At 37.0% G+C, this 18638-nt stretch overlaps 1 protein-coding gene across 15 annotated transcripts; it reads right to left on the bottom strand.

Moving 5' to 3' along the window:
* Positions 1-1582: 1582 nt before the first annotated feature.
* On the bottom strand, positions 1583-14444 carry LOC122318829 (casein kinase 1-like protein HD16). 15 transcript variants are annotated; one of them, XM_043136497.1, is made up of 21 exons: positions 13636-14430; positions 12723-12854; positions 12549-12622; positions 12369-12438; positions 12209-12264; positions 12050-12121; positions 11737-11844; positions 11536-11630; positions 11368-11434; positions 11147-11276; positions 10850-11068; positions 10253-10395; positions 9996-10170; positions 9721-9811; positions 9477-9634; positions 9196-9384; positions 3497-9105; positions 3320-3367; positions 3112-3217; positions 2439-2542; positions 1583-1825 (listed from the first exon to the last, which is right to left on the bottom strand). In XM_043136497.1, the coding sequence occupies exons 1-17, from the start codon at positions 14029-14031 to the stop codon at positions 9046-9048; spliced, it is 2235 nt and encodes a 744-aa protein (XP_042992431.1). In that variant the 5' UTR covers positions 14032-14430; the 3' UTR covers positions 1583-1825; positions 2439-2542; positions 3112-3217; positions 3320-3367; positions 3497-9045. The 15 variants fall into 15 exon arrangements, with proteins under 15 accessions (XP_042992431.1, XP_042992429.1, XP_042992432.1 ...); XM_043136495.1 differs by having other exon boundaries at positions 1583-1811; XM_043136498.1 differs by having other exon boundaries at positions 2439-2531.
* Between the last annotated feature and the right edge of the window lie 4194 nt (positions 14445-18638).

The raw sequence follows: 18638 nt of genomic DNA, 5'->3' as shown, positions 1-18638 counted from the left end.
AATTTTTTTATATTTTTATATAAAATATAATAAATAATTCAATTTTTTTAAATCTCAAAACAATAATAATATTAAAAAATAACATTCTAATAATATTTTATTCCATTTTTAACTTTCATTTAAAATCATTTCATCTCACCTCAGTATCTAAATTACACCTAAAACAATTGTTAAACCATTTGTCATTATTCTTGTTAGCACATTATAAACACCTCCTTGAGGGGAGGTTCATCTCATGTGTAGGGGAGGGCTCACCTAGCATAGAGTCACCCTTCTAAACCTCTATCTTGGATATAATACCTTAGAATTTGATGTGGAAAATTTCATTCACTTCAGAATATGGCAAAGTTTCACAACATATTACCCCAAACTTCATTAAATAAAATAATAATTCCATAAGATTCATAAGTTGTAAAGACAAAGGTTAAAAAATGAAGAATAAACTAGCAATAGAGCAATATCATTTATAAAGAATATTTTTATTTACAAACTGGTATGGATGATACACATTTCATACTGCTTATATGACATAATTTCGATTTGTAAGAGAAATTTTAAATTTTAAATTTTACAAACTAAATCTTGTCACATCAATAGTCTAAATAATGTCTTCTATACACATATTAGGGAAGACATATCCACAAGTTTCCCTCTCATCATTTAAATGTTATGGAACAAATACACATTACATTCAACCTACTAACTTCAACTTGACATTACAATCTTACCAAAGAATGCAAGCATGTGCTGGGAATGAATTGTAGATGGAATGTATCTTTGTGATGGAGTTGGTGATGGGCCAAGTCGAGAATATGCAGCCACAAAACCTAACAAACTCGGTGCGCATATTTATGACCCTTAGTCCCAAAGAGACCACTTTTGCCATCTTGGGTAAATAGACAAGGTTATGTTGCAGTTTGGTGAAATGCCCCTCCATCATTTTACCTAACACAGACCCATGTAAAAATAAATAAATTATTCTAATTTCAAGTCAATGTGTAAAATACACCATTAACACCTAAATAATAAGATTTAATTTATAAGATTTAAATTTTAAAATTTATTTTCTAAATCAAATTATGTCCTATAAGTATTTTATCTGATATGCTCTACAAGAATATAATTTTTCAAAATAAATATCATTAAATAAACGTTCTCTGACACCTATATCTCTGTATCTCAAATTTTCGCAAGCATTTAAAAGATTTATCGGGTTTTCAATTTCAACGACTCAATTCCTACATAAATATTCACGAATTTTCAATGAAAGCATCCTGTATATGATGTCTGCTAACTCAACAGAAGCTTGACACCTGGCAATGTCTCAGCCAAAACCACTTACAATGGGTTGCTCGTGCTCTATCATAGGGTGTGCACTTCTGTTGTAGTGCACACGGCACCCACCTCCTGGGGACCCTTTTTTTTTTCTTTATTTTTATTTAAATTCGAGTAATTTCTCAATTATTTTTGTTCACCGTGTTTTTTTTTTTTTTAATGGAGTGAATATTTTTTCACGATTTGTATTTATTATGAGTCAATTTTTTTTCTTTTGATTGAATGACAGAAATACCATGTAGATCTGTTGACAGAATACAAAACGAAATAATTTATAAATTTAGTCTTTGAACAATAATATCAATAATCGAGATTACATGTATTTATTAGTATTCAAATGGGATCAAATTAAGTAGAAAGCTCACGATTTGATGTATTTCTTCAGTTGTAAAATAAAATTCGTGACACCTAAATTGCATTTAAACAGGGCCATATCAACGCCGAAGCTCGCTCACAGAGGGGCCGGGCCCTTCCACCTGTGGAAAAATAACTGCAAACTGGTGTTATAAGATCAAAGCTTATCAATATAACCCGAGAAAATCAATTCCATTTTATGCATGAATTGAACCTATTTCTTTGAACGAACATTTACAGGCAGGCATGTCTTTTAGGCACTTTCTCAACAAATCTTCTTTAAGAAGGAAAACAATCGGTAGCTCACAAGACTAGAAAAGACATTCAATCGTTTATCCTCTCTCTTTCCCAGCTCTCTTAATGCACTTTAACCTAGCAAAGCTTGGCGTGATTTACTGGACAATCTGGCCTACATAATTTTTATTTCTTTTTTTTTTTTTTTTTAAAGCATCTTCCAGCAATTCAACAGCTTAATCGTTTTTAATCGATTATCCCTAACACTGTACACGATATCACACAAAACTAAACTAATGGTTGCCAAAGAAAGGCATAGAAGCCTAGAATCATCTGGCACCTTTTCTGTGCTACCATGTTAGGGGCTCAATCCCCCCCTCCCCCCCAACCCACCAACAAAAAAATAACCTCCAGTGGTCTTAGAAGACGACTTAACTACTAAACTAATTATTACAGTATGCATAGCATAATTTCCCTTCATTCAAGGAAAGAGCAGCAATCGGTAAGACAATCACCTTGACATTCAAAATCTCGAGAAATTTAAGAAACCACCACAAAAGAGGCGACATAATTCCCCGCTCCAGGAGACTCAAGCTGCTTTCACTTTTCTGTCACACACCTCCCAAAAGTGCAACAAAAAGTTCAAGACCAGAATTATTGGGAAGTATTCACATTTGGAACCTCCAATGACTCAAGGACCATCTAAATGGTTGGAATATAGTCAAGTACAACACTACACCTTGAATAAAAGGAAAGAAAAGACAAAAAGAAATACGTTGGAGAAGAAGCAAAAGTTCTTTCAACAACTCCACTATTTTGGTATACATAGGTACAGGAAGTTCGGTCGACTTCTCTGATAAATAAATTATTTCCCTACTCAATAAAGTGTGCACTGTGAACTCCATTTTGATGTTATTGAATTTAGTAGCCAAGACAGTAAAAAGATCCATAGATGGCTCTATCCCAAAGCTGAAATTGGTAATGAAGTGAAAGAAAAGCTTGTGATTGTTTGGAGATTGACTATTAAACAGGTGCTCAGATATTAAATGCGTGCAGAACAAGCCAATTTCCGACTGCATTATTTGCATGCATCAAAATGAATGCACAGTCATCAATCGCCCAAAAATGATCATCTAAGAGATACTTGTGTGTTGTTTGGGGGTTGGGGTTTGAAAAAGAATTTCATACCATTCAACCTGATGACTCCAACTTTTCATGTAGTGCCACTGTGGATGAAGGATTGCAACCACCTTGAGTATATCTCATTTCAGTCAGATTCCATGGCATCAAGGCCCTGAATGCACAGCATTTTCCTCATATTCAGTCTACTTCTCTTCAAGAAAATCACGAAAGCCATCTATTGGCATAATGCAAACAAATAAAATCGGATGCTTACCAGGGTAGAGTCTTGGTATGATTATGCCAACAGAATCTTAAGTGGTACCTGAATATAGAATTAAATTTCATCAATCATAAAGCAACCAAACTCACCTTAACTATCAGAATATGCTTCCACAAACTCCACATCAAAGAAATTTGCATTAAGTTTCCCAGCAAAAATCCCTGGACTTACCAAGTGGAATACTGGGGTTTTTCTTGGTAGCAAAGTTTTTTTCTAATTCTGCATGGATGCAAGGAGCTTTGCCTTCAATGTTTCTGCTTCCAAGACCTTGAGCATAACTACCTAATCTTTTTTTTTTTTGATAAGTAAAATAAATTATATTATCAAAAGAAGGCAAAAGCCAGACACAAAGATTAGTGACCACATCTAGATATGAACAATGGATATAAGGAACTCATGTAGCCCCAAACCATTGAAATCAACCGCTAAGATCCATGGACAAAGAGTTCTAAAGAAAAAAATTTCAATTCCTCCATTGATCTCTCTTTGTCCTTGAACGTCCTGTCATTGCGCTCTCTCCATAGACACCACATGATGCATATAGAGATCATCTTCCATACTGCTTTTATCTGTTGATTTCCTCTCAGATTTTTCCAACTGGCCAATACCCTGACCACCTTCTCCGGCATAGCCCAAGCCAAGTCCATTCTGCCAAGTACCTCATTCCATAGCCTTCTCGCTACCTCACAGTGTATTAAGAGATGGTTCACCGATTCACCTCCCTTTCTACACATGCAATACCAATCTATGATGATCACCATGCGCTTCCTTAAATTATCAGTTGTGAGAATCTTACCCAATGCTGCAGTCCACACAAAAAAAGCTACTTTGAGTGGCGCCTTATGTCTCCATATCTTTCGCCATGGGAACTGAATAGGTATCTCTTGGGAAAGAGACTTATAAAAAGAGCACACCGAAAAAGTACCTTTAACTGTAGGTATCCACCATAAACTATCCTATAAATTATCTGGTTTAGTAGCATACAAAAGGCTATAAAAGGCTTCAATACTGCTCATCTCCCAGTCTTGTGCTGCCCTACTGAATATGATATTCCATTGAATTTTCTCCCCTAATCTTTCCAGTACATCTGCTACTAAGGCATCAATATCTCTTGCAACTCTGAATAACAAAGGAAAAGATTCCTTTAGTGCCACATGATCACACCAAGTATCGTACCAAAACTTAATACGGGTTCCTCCTCCTAAACGGATTCGGGTATAACGAATGAAAACCTCCCACCCTTTTCTTATATGTATCCACAAACCCACTCCATGCGCTCCTCTCACTTTTTATGTACACCAACCCCCCCATAGGTCCCCATATTTGCTCTCTATTATCGTCTTCCAAGAGGCTTCAGGTTCCTTATGATATCTCCACAGCCATTTACCTAGTAACGCCTAATTGAAAGTTCCCATATCTCTGATGCCCAAACCCCCGTTCGAGATAGGGCTACATACCTTGTCCCACCTAACGAGGTGAAATTTTTGTTCCACACCCAGTCCACCCCACAAGAAATAATGACAAAAAATAGGTGGGTAGATTAGAAAGAATACTCTTAATTAGTGTAATCCGACCACCTTTTGACAAATATAACCTCTTCCATCCAGCTAGCCGACATTCCACTTTCTCAATAACTGAGTCCCATAAAGAAGCCGCTCTCAAGGTCACCCCCAGTGGAAGTCCCAGATAAGTCATGGGTAAAGATGCAGTCATGCATCCCAATATACTAGCCAACTGTCTAATATGCCGAACACGTCCAATAGGCACCATCTCGGATTTTCCCAAATTAACGTTCAATAAGTTACTTCAAAACAAAGGAGAAGGGCCTTCAAAATTCGAATCTGGTTAGGGACTGCTTTGCAAAAGAAAAGAGTATCATCTGCAAACAATAAATGAGATACATTAACAAGTCCCCTATTCGGAGATCCAATCTTAAATCCAATGAGCAACCCATTCGTAACCAAGGTTGATGACGTTTGGCTCAGTGCCTCCATCATAATCACAAAGAGTAAAGGGGATAACGGATCTCCTTATCTTAAGCCTCATGTGCTACAAAAGAAACCAGTTGGGTTTCCGTTTATCAAGACGGAGAATTTCACCGTTGATATACACCACCTAATCCATGAACACCATTTCTCTTCGAACCCGCATTTCCCCAAAAGATCAAGAAGGAACTCCTAGTTGACATGATCATACGCCTTCTCCATATCTAGCTTGCATATAATCCCTGCCTCACCAGATTTCAACCGACTGTCTAGGCATTCATTCACAATAAGAACCGCAACTAGGATTTGTCTATCCTTAACAAATGCATTCTGAGGTTTCGAAATAAGCTTCCCCACTACGTTACTCAGACGATTCGCTAGCACCTTGAAAATTATCTTGTAAACCCCATTTACTAAGCTAATAAGTCGAAACTTCTTAATCTCCTCGGCCCCACCTTCTTTGGAATTAGTGCGAGAAAAGTAACATTAAGGCTTTTTTCAAACTTTCCGGCTGAGTAGAACTCTTGGAACACCTTCAATAGGTCATCTTTTATTACAACCCAGCAAGTTTGAAAGAAACCCATAAAGAAACCGTCAGGGCCCGGCGCCTTGTTTTTAACCATTTTCCTCACAACTTCAAAATCCTACAACTCCTCAAAAGGCCTCTCTAGTCGGTCTACATCAATATGTTCAATGGAATCAAAGCCAAGCCCTTCCAGTTTCGGCTGCCAAACCACCTGTTCAGAAAGTAATTGTTCAAAAAAGTCAACTACATTGTGGTTTATCACAGACTCATCCCGACACTCCACTCCTTCTATTTTCAGCATCTCAATGTTGTTGTATCTTCTATGTGAGTTAGCTATTCTGTAGAAGAACTTGGTGCTTCGGTCTCCTTCCTTCAATCATAACGCTCTTAACTTCTGACACCACGATGTCTCTTCAAGAACTACTATTCTTTCCAGATCTGCTTCCAACTCCTTTTTTACAGCTATTTCTTCTTGTGTTAAGGGCCAGTTTTCTTGTATTCTTTCCAGACCTTTGATCTCCACCTCCTTGCTTTTTTTACGCTCCCCTATATCGCCAAAAGATTGTCTGTTCCACAGCTTTAGATCTTTTTTTAGAGCTTTCAGTTTACCCGCAAAAATGAAACTAGGGGTTCTTGGTATCTGATATGAAGTCCACCATTGCCTGACCTTTTCCTCAAAGTCATCCGCCTTCAACCACATATTTTCGAATTTGAAGGACCTACGCCTCCTTTGGACCCCTCCACAATCCAACAAAATAGTCCAATGATCCGAACTCAAACGCGGCAATCTCTTTTGCCACACATCAGGAAAATGACATTCCCACTCTAGTGAGATTAGAAATCTGTCTAGTCTAGACCATGTATGATTATTCGACTAGGTACATGTACCCACCCGCTAGTGGTAAATCCACTAAATTCAAATCAAAGATGCACTTCGAAAATTCTGTCATAGCTGGCCTCATTCTTCTATTCCCAAAACACTCAATTGGGAATCTAGTTACATTGAAGTCTCCGCCTATACATCATGGAAGATCCCATCGGCTATGTACTCCAGCCAATTCTTCCCATAATAATCTTCTCTCATAGTCTAGGTTAGGACCATATACACCTGCAAAAGCCCACAAAAAGTCATCTGCCACACTTCTAAAAGAGCAGGCCACCGAGTATACTCCTACAAACTCCTCAATTTTCTCCACCACTTTTCTATCCCACATCACTAGAATTCCACCCGATACCCCTTCGGCTGCCAAGTATACCCAATCTACATATGTGCAGCTCCATATACTTCGCACCAAGTTTCTACTAATAATTTTCAGCTTTGTCTCCTGTAAACACACTATGTCCGCCTTCCACTCGCACAACAAGTGTCTTATTTGTAGACGCTTATTGTCCTCGTTTAACCCGCGGACATTCCACGATACAATTTTTGGTTTCATTTGGAATATGCCACACCCTTCCTTCCCTTTGGTCCTTTCCTTGCTTGCACTTCCTTCTGAATTCATGGACCAATTCAACCTTCTCAGTTCTCTCTGCTTTTTTTGACTCTGCTTGTCTATGTTGATGATGGCCTGTTTCAATTGCTGTAAGTAGACCCATAAACTGCTCTTCATAACCTTCACACCTCAAACCCACCAAATGTTGAATATCCTTTACCGTATTAAAACCCAGTCTGAAATCCTGGGCTGTTCTAGGCTCAAGAAGTTTAAAGGGACTGGTTCACTCTCTTCAGCTTGTACCATCCCCGTTTCCTCAGCTACCTGTATGGGAACTAAGCTGTTCAGAACAACTTCTGTCTCTTGAACTCCCTGTCTATAAGTATCTTCCACCAGCAAGACTTCTTCCACCCCAATGATATCTAAACAACCTTGAGAATGCCTTAGGAGCATTTCATCATCAAAAGACCCCGACTCCTTATTGTCAGTGCCCAATGAATACCCATCTTCTTTAGCCGACAGACCCCCAGTCTCCAAACACATATTGGAGAGGTTATCCGGCTCCTCCACCATCAACTACCTAATCTTTGATGCTAAAACACTTAACATTTAGCACATTCATATTGCCAAGTTCTATATAAATGAACCTACAAACCAGCAAGGCAAATAAGTACTCAAGTGGCCCACAACTGATCTAAACTCTTCCACAAAAAATATACTTGCAACTGATCACTGCATCAAAAAACAGCCAACTGCTGCTGCCTCTAAGACAGTCAAATGCAATGAACATGAGTAAGTCATATCTATGTATTCCCGTGGCCTGTGTGTACACACAATATAAGACATGCGCATGCACATGCAAATATGAAGAAAACTATTATGAAATTTCTGAACTTGAACAGGTCAGCCAGACAATATGTACTCTGGTGACCAGTTCAAAATCTAGATTGTAGAAACCACTGGGGTCATGTTACAGATGGTGAGAAAAGAATTGTACAAGGGGAAAAATGGCTGCTTTAAGGAGGGGAAAAAAAAAGACCAACTTCCATGATTGTGTCAAACACAAAAATAGCACTTTGATGCACTTTCTTGTAAGTAAAAAAATGAGATAAACACATAACACCTTGGTATACTTAGACAAGCCATGCACCTTATGTACCATGCTGGTCAAAGGGAGGTGCAGAAGATTGCAATTAAAATATAACATGAAGAAAAACAATAATAAAGAGATCATTACAAACTCTTGCTCAAAGTGTACAACCACTTCCTTTCAAGTCAAATTCTGACAACCCAGAAACTATCTTTCAAGACCAGAAAGGAGAATAAAAAAAGGACTAGATACAGGGTTAACAGCTGAGAATGTCCAAAGCCCACAGCAAAATAATAATTGTACGTCTGAAAATACCATCAACAATCAAAATGCTCTCCTGTGAACATGCCTTCAGCCATGTGATTATTGTTCAAACCTATACAAACTTTGTAATGATAGGAAAAATTAAGCACCTTGCAGGTGGATATACGATTTAAAATTAGCCTCATAAGCATTTTGACGCAATTTAAAGACAGTGCACAGGTGTTTGTAACAGATGCTATGTGATGGCAGCAATAAAGAAGAGTTTAGCATACATCATCTCCAAAATGCTATGATCAGTAAATTTGCCTCGACATGATCTTCGCTTCTTGAGAAAAACTAGATGGTAAGAGCCCACCCATTCATGGATCATAAAAGTGAGGTCAAAAATACATTAAGTGGCATCCTAACAGAACTTTGGTAGTTCATGAAACAGTTCGACCATAGCAGATAGACGCAATATAAAGATTCTTTGCCCATTTCTCCTGCATAAACACCACGTGGAAATTCTAGATTCAGAAATGAAGGATGAACAGGAAGAAAATTGAAAAAAATGATAAATCTAAATAGTCCACCTTGACGTGTGTACTGGGAAAAGCAGAAGTTCGGAGAGTCTCTTGAGTTTCATCTGCAGGTTTTCTTCTAGGAAAACTAAGAACCAAAGCAGCCTGATCCCAAGTTGCTGCAGTTGATGTGATTCGGTAACCACCGTCCCACCTTCGATGAATACCTTCACTAGGATAGAGAAAATCTAGTTCCACAACCTGAAAAAATAGAAATTAAAATAGATTACATATTTTTTCCTGTGCTACTACTGGGTATTCCAAATGAACAGGTCCAGATAATCGAACAAAACCTGGTCAGAAAATCCAGTACCACGAGACATAACAATTGCCCATCTAGTCCCAGCAGTAGCCATGGCAGTAACATAAAACCCCTCCCTCCATTTTTTGTTGATCCACTTGAATGGAAATGAATCACTGACTTTATAAGACTGCTGTAAGTACTGTGTCCCTAAATTCAATGAAGCAATAGAAGTTAAGATTGGAAACTAAAAAAATCTCTCAAAACCATCCATGCTTAAACATGCTTGGACTAACCCTTCGACATCACAACTAACGAACTCCCATTATTAGCCCCTGCTATTGCACTGATGTAGTAATTCTTCTCCCATTGTTCCATGATCCATTCCTTCACATAATTAGAAGATAGACAAGAATAATCAGGTGACACACAAACTCCAAATTCTATAACCACCAATGTAAACATCCATATGGCATAGTGAAGGCACAAAAATGCAATGCAGTTAAACATGTACAATTTTATATCTGATAAAAACTGTTCTCGATGAAAAAAAAAAAAAAAAACATACAACCTTGTGAAGAAAATAGGGTGAGAGTTCGTGCTCTTGAGCGGTAAATCCAGTGCCAGCATCCATGATAAGGGCCCAAAGGTTTGAACATGAAGCCACACTACTGACATATAATCCATCCACATTTCCTTTCTCAATGTGTTGGGAGAGCCTTACATCTGCTACGTTATAGTGAAATCTCCAAAAAGAGAGGAAAACGTCAGCCTCTGACCCTATTGTGACATACTTGACAAGCTAAATGGGTGACTTCAGACACATACCTTTGCTTCATAGGCCGGCGAGCATTGTAAACACTAATCCATTGAGTTGCAGGCATCCCCATTCGAATCTTCTTCTTTGGTTGTTCATCATCTTCCTCCTCCATGGTCAATCGTCCTCTCTTATGTCCAACCTGACATATAAGCTTCGACATAGAAAAGAAATACATATGTATTTAGAAAAAAATGGTTTAGACAAAGGTTTATGTATCATGCCTGAAAATTACACGTAACATCAAGTTTGTTCTATGGAGAATTCATCTTATAATTTTTATTATAAGTAGAATTCAGCTTATAAATTGGTTGATATGTTTTTCAAAAATCTTCATTTCAGTTTTTTGACCTTGAACTGTCCTACTGGAGTGAAGGAATTGGCTATCTTATGAGTTGTTTATGATGTCACCCAATTTGAAAACTAAAAGCCTAATTAGCAACCATCAAAAGACATATATGTGGCTTTGACAAAGAAACATACTTCCAAAGATTTCTACTTCAACACGCAGTCAATCATTAAACAAAGATGCAAGAATTTATTTATTTATTTATTTTTGATTGGCACCATGTGTCAAGAACACAAAGATGCAAGAATGTTAAAAGTACCTTTTGAGCGCCGTCAGTGTTAATTGGCCTGATATCCGGATTTGGACCAACAATCCCATCAAAGAGGGAGATATACTTTGCATAGTTAGGTTCTTCATCAAACTTCAAATTTACCACAAACTCAACAAACTGTCGAAAAGGCTGAGGACAAAAGCAACACAGAGATTCTGGGGAAGTGGCCATTTTCTTCTTGCATACAAGGAATCCTTTATTGTCCCCCTAGTACAACCACCATGTTGGAAGGTCAAGCAAAACTACATAAAAACCAAACCTCACTGAATTTTGAAAGTTTTGTACCTGATATCCTTGCCATGGCAATCGGCCACGGAGAAGAAAAACAAGAGTGTAAGCAAGTGATTCTAAGTCATCCCTCCTGCTACCAGTTCTACCAAGATGAGCATGCACACTAGCATACCGGACAGTTCCCCTGGACACATTATCACATGCCAATAAGAATCTAAGAACCACAGAAAGGAAATTCAAGCAGACTTGTGGTTAAATACACGGTTAAATTTTACCTGAAAACATCTGGACGTTGGTCATACTCAACATGCAAGCCAGTTGCACTGTCTCGCCACCTGGTGGCTGTAAGGTCAAGATATACACAGAATAAAAAGGTATGGAACACTTCTTCATTGTCGGGTAACAACATGCTGTGGGAAGGAAAAGGTATTTTAAAAGTTTACCTAATCCAAGGTCTACAAGAAATAGCTTTTTTTCTTCAGGAGTCCCAGGAGGACCAAGCAAAAAATTCTCAGGTTTCACATCCCCGTGCACATATCTGCCAACAATATCAGCCGCAACATAATAACCCCATATAAATTGCAATGAATAGAAACCATTCAAATGCTAAACCATTACTTTCATGGACTAGTTAGCACAATTACATGCAATAACTCTGGAAGACTGTGTCATACAATTGAACACAAAGGTCGATGGGTCCAAGGAAGAGAACAATGCTCTTCAACCACGGCACCCAAAAGTACCTAGATATTCTGTGCCAGACCTCCATCAGATGCTATAAAGAGTTTCCAACAAAAAAATAGGGCATAAGGTTGTTGTGGAGATTGATGCCCCCACATACCATAATCATATTAACTTTTAAAAAAACTAACATAAAAATTAGGTTTAATCTGTTTAAATATATATCACATATATCTGTAAAGAAACAGGAAGTCCAAATTGCAATAAAAGTCTCACCCCTTAGAGTGCATCTTCTCTAATATGGAGATGGCCTCAATGGCAATACATGCAACCATGTCAATAGACATCCTATAGTTAAAAGAAATGAGGAAACATCAAATGGGTAAAATTGATTGCATGAACATACAAAAGTATCAATTTGAAAAAGAAGCTTACGTGTGTGAGTTATTATTCCAAACATCCCACAAACTTGGCCCAAGCATATCCATGACCTGTGAACAATAGAGTTATCTTACAGTTTGAAGAAAGAGAGATAATAAACTACGATTTCATTAACGTGAGATCAGAAGGAACATATCAAGTGAATAACACATACCATGACATAGTAGTCACCTTGCCGGCCCTTATAATGAACTCGTGGAACACCATGACTGCCACCAAGTGCACTGCACAGTAATAATTAAAAGTGTCAGTCGAGTCCATACATATAGTAAGAGTTCAAAGTGAGAAAGCAATGCACCAAAAAGTATAATACAGGCACTGATAGGGGCCTCACCTGTAAACTTGCCACTCATACGGCGGTCCATAATTACATCCTTTACTACTCCTATGCTCAAATTTTAAAGCTACCTGAAAATTTAGAATGATCATTCAGACAGGTTAACATCGAAATTCTTATCCAACAGAATTACTAAGTGAGCACATACATCATATAACAAATATGCGATACCTCAACAGCTCCAGGGCCAGTTCTTTCGTTTACACTGGTAGCACCAACACGTCGACCAACATACACTTGTCCAAATCCTCCTTTACCCAGTTTTCTGTCTATTTTGTACATTGGGGAACCACCAACTTGGACCTGTTGTAGAGAAACCATATAACAAAATGAGTATCATGAATGCATAAGAATACTGTATTCATGTCATAAATAGCACGCAGTTATCGTCATTGTGTTCTCGCTGCTCGGTTTATTAGTTTAATATAGTTCAAGCGAATGCAACCATCAAGAGAGGGAGCTAAGAAGAATGATAGCAGAAAAAAGTACCCCAAAAAAATAAAAAACAAGTTAGAGAATAAGATTAAAACACTGCTTCCTTCACTACATCTTCCTAGCAACTAAATTGTGAGAGAATCCAAAAACCCAAATCGATGAAAAAGGTGCTAAGAAATATCTGCTTTCGTGACGAAGAGCTGAGAGCGACTCAAGAGAGAATCCAAAAACTAAGTGTTTCTCCAATCTTTTCATCAATGAAAAAAAAAAAAAAAAAAGGCTATGAAATAATAGCTTTGACGACGCAGAGCTGAGCTCGCCTAAAGAGAGAATCCAGAAACCTAAATGTTTCCCCGTTTTTTTCATCGATGAGAAAGGGGCTGTGAAATTTTAGGTTTCATGACGTAGAGATGAGCTCGCCTCACTCATCAAACCCCCTAATTATAATCCGACCAACACCGAACATCGACAGGATTTCTGTTATGGAACAACAGGAAGACAAAAAGCCCACAAACAAGAGTCTCGTTCCTCCCCTTTTACTCAGCTTTTTATCACCCCGACAGTAAAACCAAAGAGTAAATAAAAAGGCATAGACGAAGCACGAAATCAGGAGAGAGAGAGAGAGAGAGAGAGAGAGAGAGAGAGAGACCTTCTCGGGAAGAGGCGCAGTGCTGCCCTCGTCCTCGGCTGCGGGCCCCTTATCGCCGCTCCGTCCGCCACCGCTGTCGTACTCATCCATCGCTTTTTCTTCAACGCCCCCTCTAAAAACCCTAATCCCTTCCTCTTCTTCTCTATATACTTTGTTGCCCTTCGGCGACCTCGTTTTGATGACCTTGCGGCCTCTCTTCGTCACAATATTCCTCTCAGCAACGCCGATCGAGTTCTTATTACTCGTCCGGTTCTGCTCGGCTGCCCTTCTCTGGCGACCTCGTACAGTTAAAAGAAGATCCTCACTGTTGTGGGGTACTGGTTGCGGGGTAATCGGATTCGGCACAGGGTTGTTGAGTGCCCGGTTCCTGCGTGGTCGGCTACGCAGATCACGCATCGTGGGGACGAAGGTCCATGAAGAGGGGGAGTCCTTGGAGGCGGTGATGCGCTGGTAGAAGATTCATAAAGCTTCTAGAGTCGGGTTCGAACTCAATCTGGGTTTGAAATGTATTCACAGAGGGCCGGAATGTGTGCCCAATAGACAAGAGAAAACGGAACCAAACTCTTTTCAGGGTTCGGTCAGAGTGAGCGAGGGAGTTTGGAGAACTGTGGAGGGAAATAGCAATCGCAGATTCTCTATTTCTTGTCCATGGAGATTGAAAAACAGATAGAAATTACCACATTTTTATGGCTTTCTTGATTTTCTTTCCTTCTTGTTTTCCTCTCTTATTTTTTCCTGATGCAAATCATGCATTTTTACAAATGGGATGATGCCACGTGTTGGAGAATAAATCTAAAAGTTAGAAAGGGCCAATTGGATGGGAGAACTTTTCCGTTCTTTCGGGGAGAATTTGTTTGGCTTTCCCCCCTCCGTAAACTCTGATCAAGAGAAACGAAATGATATATATAAGGGAAATGATATTTGTAATTGTAGTTATGTAAGTAATATGTAGTTGTTTTGAAAAAAATAAATTAATATGAAATTTATATGAAAAAAATTATGGATCTTACTCTATTTTAAAATAATTGTGCGGCGTTTGCAATTCTACGATTATATATAATATTTCTCTATTTATAATTATCGATGATGCAAATGGTATCTTTTTTAAAAAATATATAAATATAAGGTTTATATGAAAAAATTAATATTTTAATAATAAATTTATTATTTTTTAAATAAATATAAAGTACTTGTATAATTATGATTATATTCAATATTATTCATTTACAAATTAATATAAATTGATATAATATATTAAATTATAAATTATTTTTATTATTAAATAGATTTAATTTATCAAATATTATATTAATTTATAAATTTATTTTTGTGACATATTTTTATAATTATAGTAGTTTTCAAATATTAATCTTTCATCTTTTAAGGTGATGTTTAATAATAGATAGTTAGATAAAAAATATAAATGATTATTATATTGTTTGATATCATGCTTGAGGAGATAATATGATAATTGTATGTAAATTACAAAGATTGAGTTGCTATATATTTTTAAGAAATAAAGAGGGGAGGTTTTTTTTTTTTTTTTTTTTGGTCATCTCACCATACAATCGAAGGTTGTCCGCCTTCTTTTTACCTCTTTTTCTCCCATCCTCCCGATGGTTCCTTCTTTTTATCTTCAGGTTCTCTATTTTCGTCACTTTCTCCTCGTTCCCCCTATATGCCATTTCAGTTTTTCTTTTTTCACCCAACAAATTCTCTCTAGAGTTCGCCCCTTCCTCTCTCCACGTCGTGCATCTTCACGGGTCAAGTTGCCATCGTCGGTTGCCCTACATCACGCCGATAAGCTTCCTCCACCCATCTTTGACTCTTCTCCGTTTATCTACATTTCTCAGTCTTCCTTTCGGTCTATTTTGTTTGATTTTTCGCACAAACAATCATCTCTCTCCCTCTCCTTCCCTCTTTTGTGTCTCCATTTTCAGTGGGTTTTAATTCCCTTTGGTTGTGCCATAACAAGACCCTCGGGTTCTCCCTCTTACAGTAGCACTTTCCGTCTAAGATTTAGTCCATGACAGATAAGGCCACCGAAGTCCACGTACACCTCTAGCTGCCAAAGTAATTCTTCTCTACCATTTGTCCAATTTTAGTCCCCACTACAGTGTGTTACCCCACTGTTTGAAATTGGTTTTTGATGTTGATGTCCGGTATCACAAGACGTCTCCAACACCCTTCACTTTCTAAATCAATTGCACTAAATTAGGTATGGTTGTCCTGAGCGTTTGTCTCGCTTTTTGCGTTGTTTATTTCGTGGCATGTATTGTTGTGTCCACTAGAAAATTGCATAGCCTTATGGTTGAATCTTAAGGTGTGTGATTTGTTGGTGGTTTGCTGTTTGGAAAATTTTGTGACTGTAAAATTGTGGAGATTGTGAATACATAGTAGGTTGGTGTATGGAGGTCTTCTTGAATACAATGTTGGAGACTGAGGAAGGAATTGACTTGAAATGTAGATTATTTTGACGTGTTAAAAGTTTATTATTGGCTGTTTGTTTACATGTAGAGAGTCTCGGGTTTGTAGTATTGTGAGTGGAAAAGACTTAACAGTGGCCATTTAGTTATTTAACATGTTGAGAATAAGTTTATTTTGACTTAAAAGTACGGGTTGTTGCTTGACTCGTGTGTGGTGATTAGTTAAGCAAATTTGAGGAGGTTGGAATAAATATTGGTGTAGTGAGTTGTGGAGTTTGTGTTTATACCATGATTAGAAATCGAGACATCATAATGGAATTGTGTGTGCGGGAATATAGTTTAGAATTATGAACTTTTATTAGTTAGATTGAATTTGCACTTGTGTAGATTATTAACATGTTAGTGAATTTTTTTTTTTTTTTTTTTTTGTTAAGTTGTGATCATATTGCTAGAGTTCAAGTTCAAGGTTTTGGTAATTCTATGTAAGACTCAGGTAAACAGTGCTCCAATGTTAGACTTTACCTAAATGGTCATTTTCTTGCATAAATCATTGTATCCAAATAAGAAAAAAAATATTTTGTCATAACTAGTGCAAACATGAGCATTTTTGGCAACTCTGTTGATCAACTATATAAAAAGAACGAATATGAAATCTGAAATTTTGTATACACTATGGTATGAATATAATCTATATTTGTTCAGTATTCTATTATGATATGATGCTACATCTGGAAACCCTTTAGCATGACATTATATTTGTGCTTTCGACCCGATCTTACCATGAGTGTAAAATTATGACTTCTGTTATTATGTTGGTATCAACATCTCTATTTTTTGTAAACCCACTTTAAAAATAAAGTAATTTTTTGCATGATCTTTTCTGTATACACGCTCAAGCTCCGAGAATGATAAAGAGAAAATTTAGCGTTGTATTTCTGTTGCTATGCCATAAGACTTTTGTATATTAATATTTATGAACCGTTACTCTAGTATTTAGATCATTTATTTATTTCTGCATTATGTAATTGATTCATGTTTATATATTAGTATATATTTATTTCTTACTGAGTTGTTGATAATTTATTCAATTACTTTCAATATTTTTAAATGATCTTGATGGTTCAACGGGGAATCAAGAAAAGAATATGTGGGCAAAACTAGTTGGGTGCAGTGAGATAAGTATCATATATAGGAGTATTGGAGGTTTTATTTTGAAAACCTAGTCATTTTTCTTGAGTCGGTATTGTTGGAAACTTACTGATTTTAATAAAATTTGTAGAGGATTTCATTGATGTTATTTATTGTGAAAGTATGTATAATTTTACTAAAGTAGTTTTACAAGTTGTGATTTTTGGAGTCTAGATGTACCATTTGAATGTAATTTTTAGCGATAAAAAACAATTCTAGGAGGCTACGACCCTCCAAATACGGGGCCGTTACATGGAACGAGGGACTAATCGATTTCTGATGCAGAATAGAGTGAGGAATTTTGCCAAGTTGGGCAAGAGAGAGGATAAAATGAAAAGACCAAAAAAAAAGTTTGGTTTTCAATAAAATAAATTGAGTTTCATTACAAGTCGGATTGGTTGAAAAGTAATAATTACGAAAAACGCAATTAATAAAGTTTACCGTTTTCTTGGAGTCACATAAATCAAATTATTTTCTTAATCCAAATATCATTTTTCTTTAATCCCAATAATTTCCTATCGCTGCCGCTGGAGGAAGGAATGGTGGGATTCTGTCAAATTGGGCCAAGGGTCAGAACTCAGAGGCCGATATCTGGGTCCAGCTTTGATCGAGAACTCAGGATAATGTTGAAAATGTTATAAAACTAAAGAGAAAGAGGAAATAATTGAAAGATTATAAAAAAAAAAAAGTAAGAAGGTTGAGAGATTAATGTAATATATTTGATTATTTAAGAGAGTTCAATATCATTCACTATTTTTATTTTCTTGTGTATTATAAATGATTCTCAATACACTTTTTTATAAGTAACTCTATGATAATTTGTTGAACCATATACAACGAACACAATAAGATATACGTAGTCTACATGATCATCCATCAAACACATATATTTATGAGAAAACATATCTTTCTCTTGTATTTGTAATTTGCAAGTCTTGTAAGCAGTCCCCACGAGTGGAGAAAAAATATTAGGAATATAATCCATACCTCCAACTTGTACTGCCGTTTTTTAAATCTATCACCGGAAAAAAAAATAAAAATAAAAAATAAAAAAAAAAAAAATTGTACGTCAATGAATGCTGCATGTGATGCATTTTTCCCGGATCTTCCTTCCGGCCCCCATCGTCATCACTAAGGTTTGAAATTGCAGTGGAAGAAGACCTAGCTAGCTACCGCATGCCCTGGTACCAAGCTGCGGTGCAATTTGCACATTAATGGAAAAGCATCTGTGGCACTCACCGGTCAAGATTTAGATATTCTTGTACTTTTTTTTTTTTTTTTTAAGCAAGCATATATTGATTAGGCATATATTCTTGTACTTTACTGTTGGATCTTATTACTTTAGAGACCCTTGCATCAAAATATTCTTGTATAAATGTTTAATAATCC

Source organism: Carya illinoinensis, chromosome 8 (genome assembly GCF_018687715.1).
Source record: "Carya illinoinensis cultivar Pawnee chromosome 8, C.illinoinensisPawnee_v1, whole genome shotgun sequence".
Lineage (NCBI taxonomy): Eukaryota > Viridiplantae > Streptophyta > Magnoliopsida > Fagales > Juglandaceae > Carya > Carya illinoinensis.
The sequence above is the reverse complement of the archived record's forward strand: the minus strand, read 5'-3'. Positions and strand labels throughout refer to the sequence as shown.

Excerpts from the sequence above, each read along its gene's own strand:
- LOC122318829 (XM_043136488.1), bottom strand. The coding sequence starts at position 14,031 with ATGCGTGATCTGCGTAGCCGACCACGCAGGAACCGGGCACTCAACAAC. Across the intron at positions 12,439-12,548 it reads TATGAGTGGCAAGTTTACAG|TGCACTTGGTGGCAGTCATG; the intron begins GTGAGGCCCCTA and ends ATTACTGTGCAG. Across the intron at positions 11,277-11,367 it reads CAACGTCCAGATGTTTTCAG|GGGAACTGTCCGGTATGCTA; the intron begins GTAAAATTTAAC and ends TAATGTGTCCAG.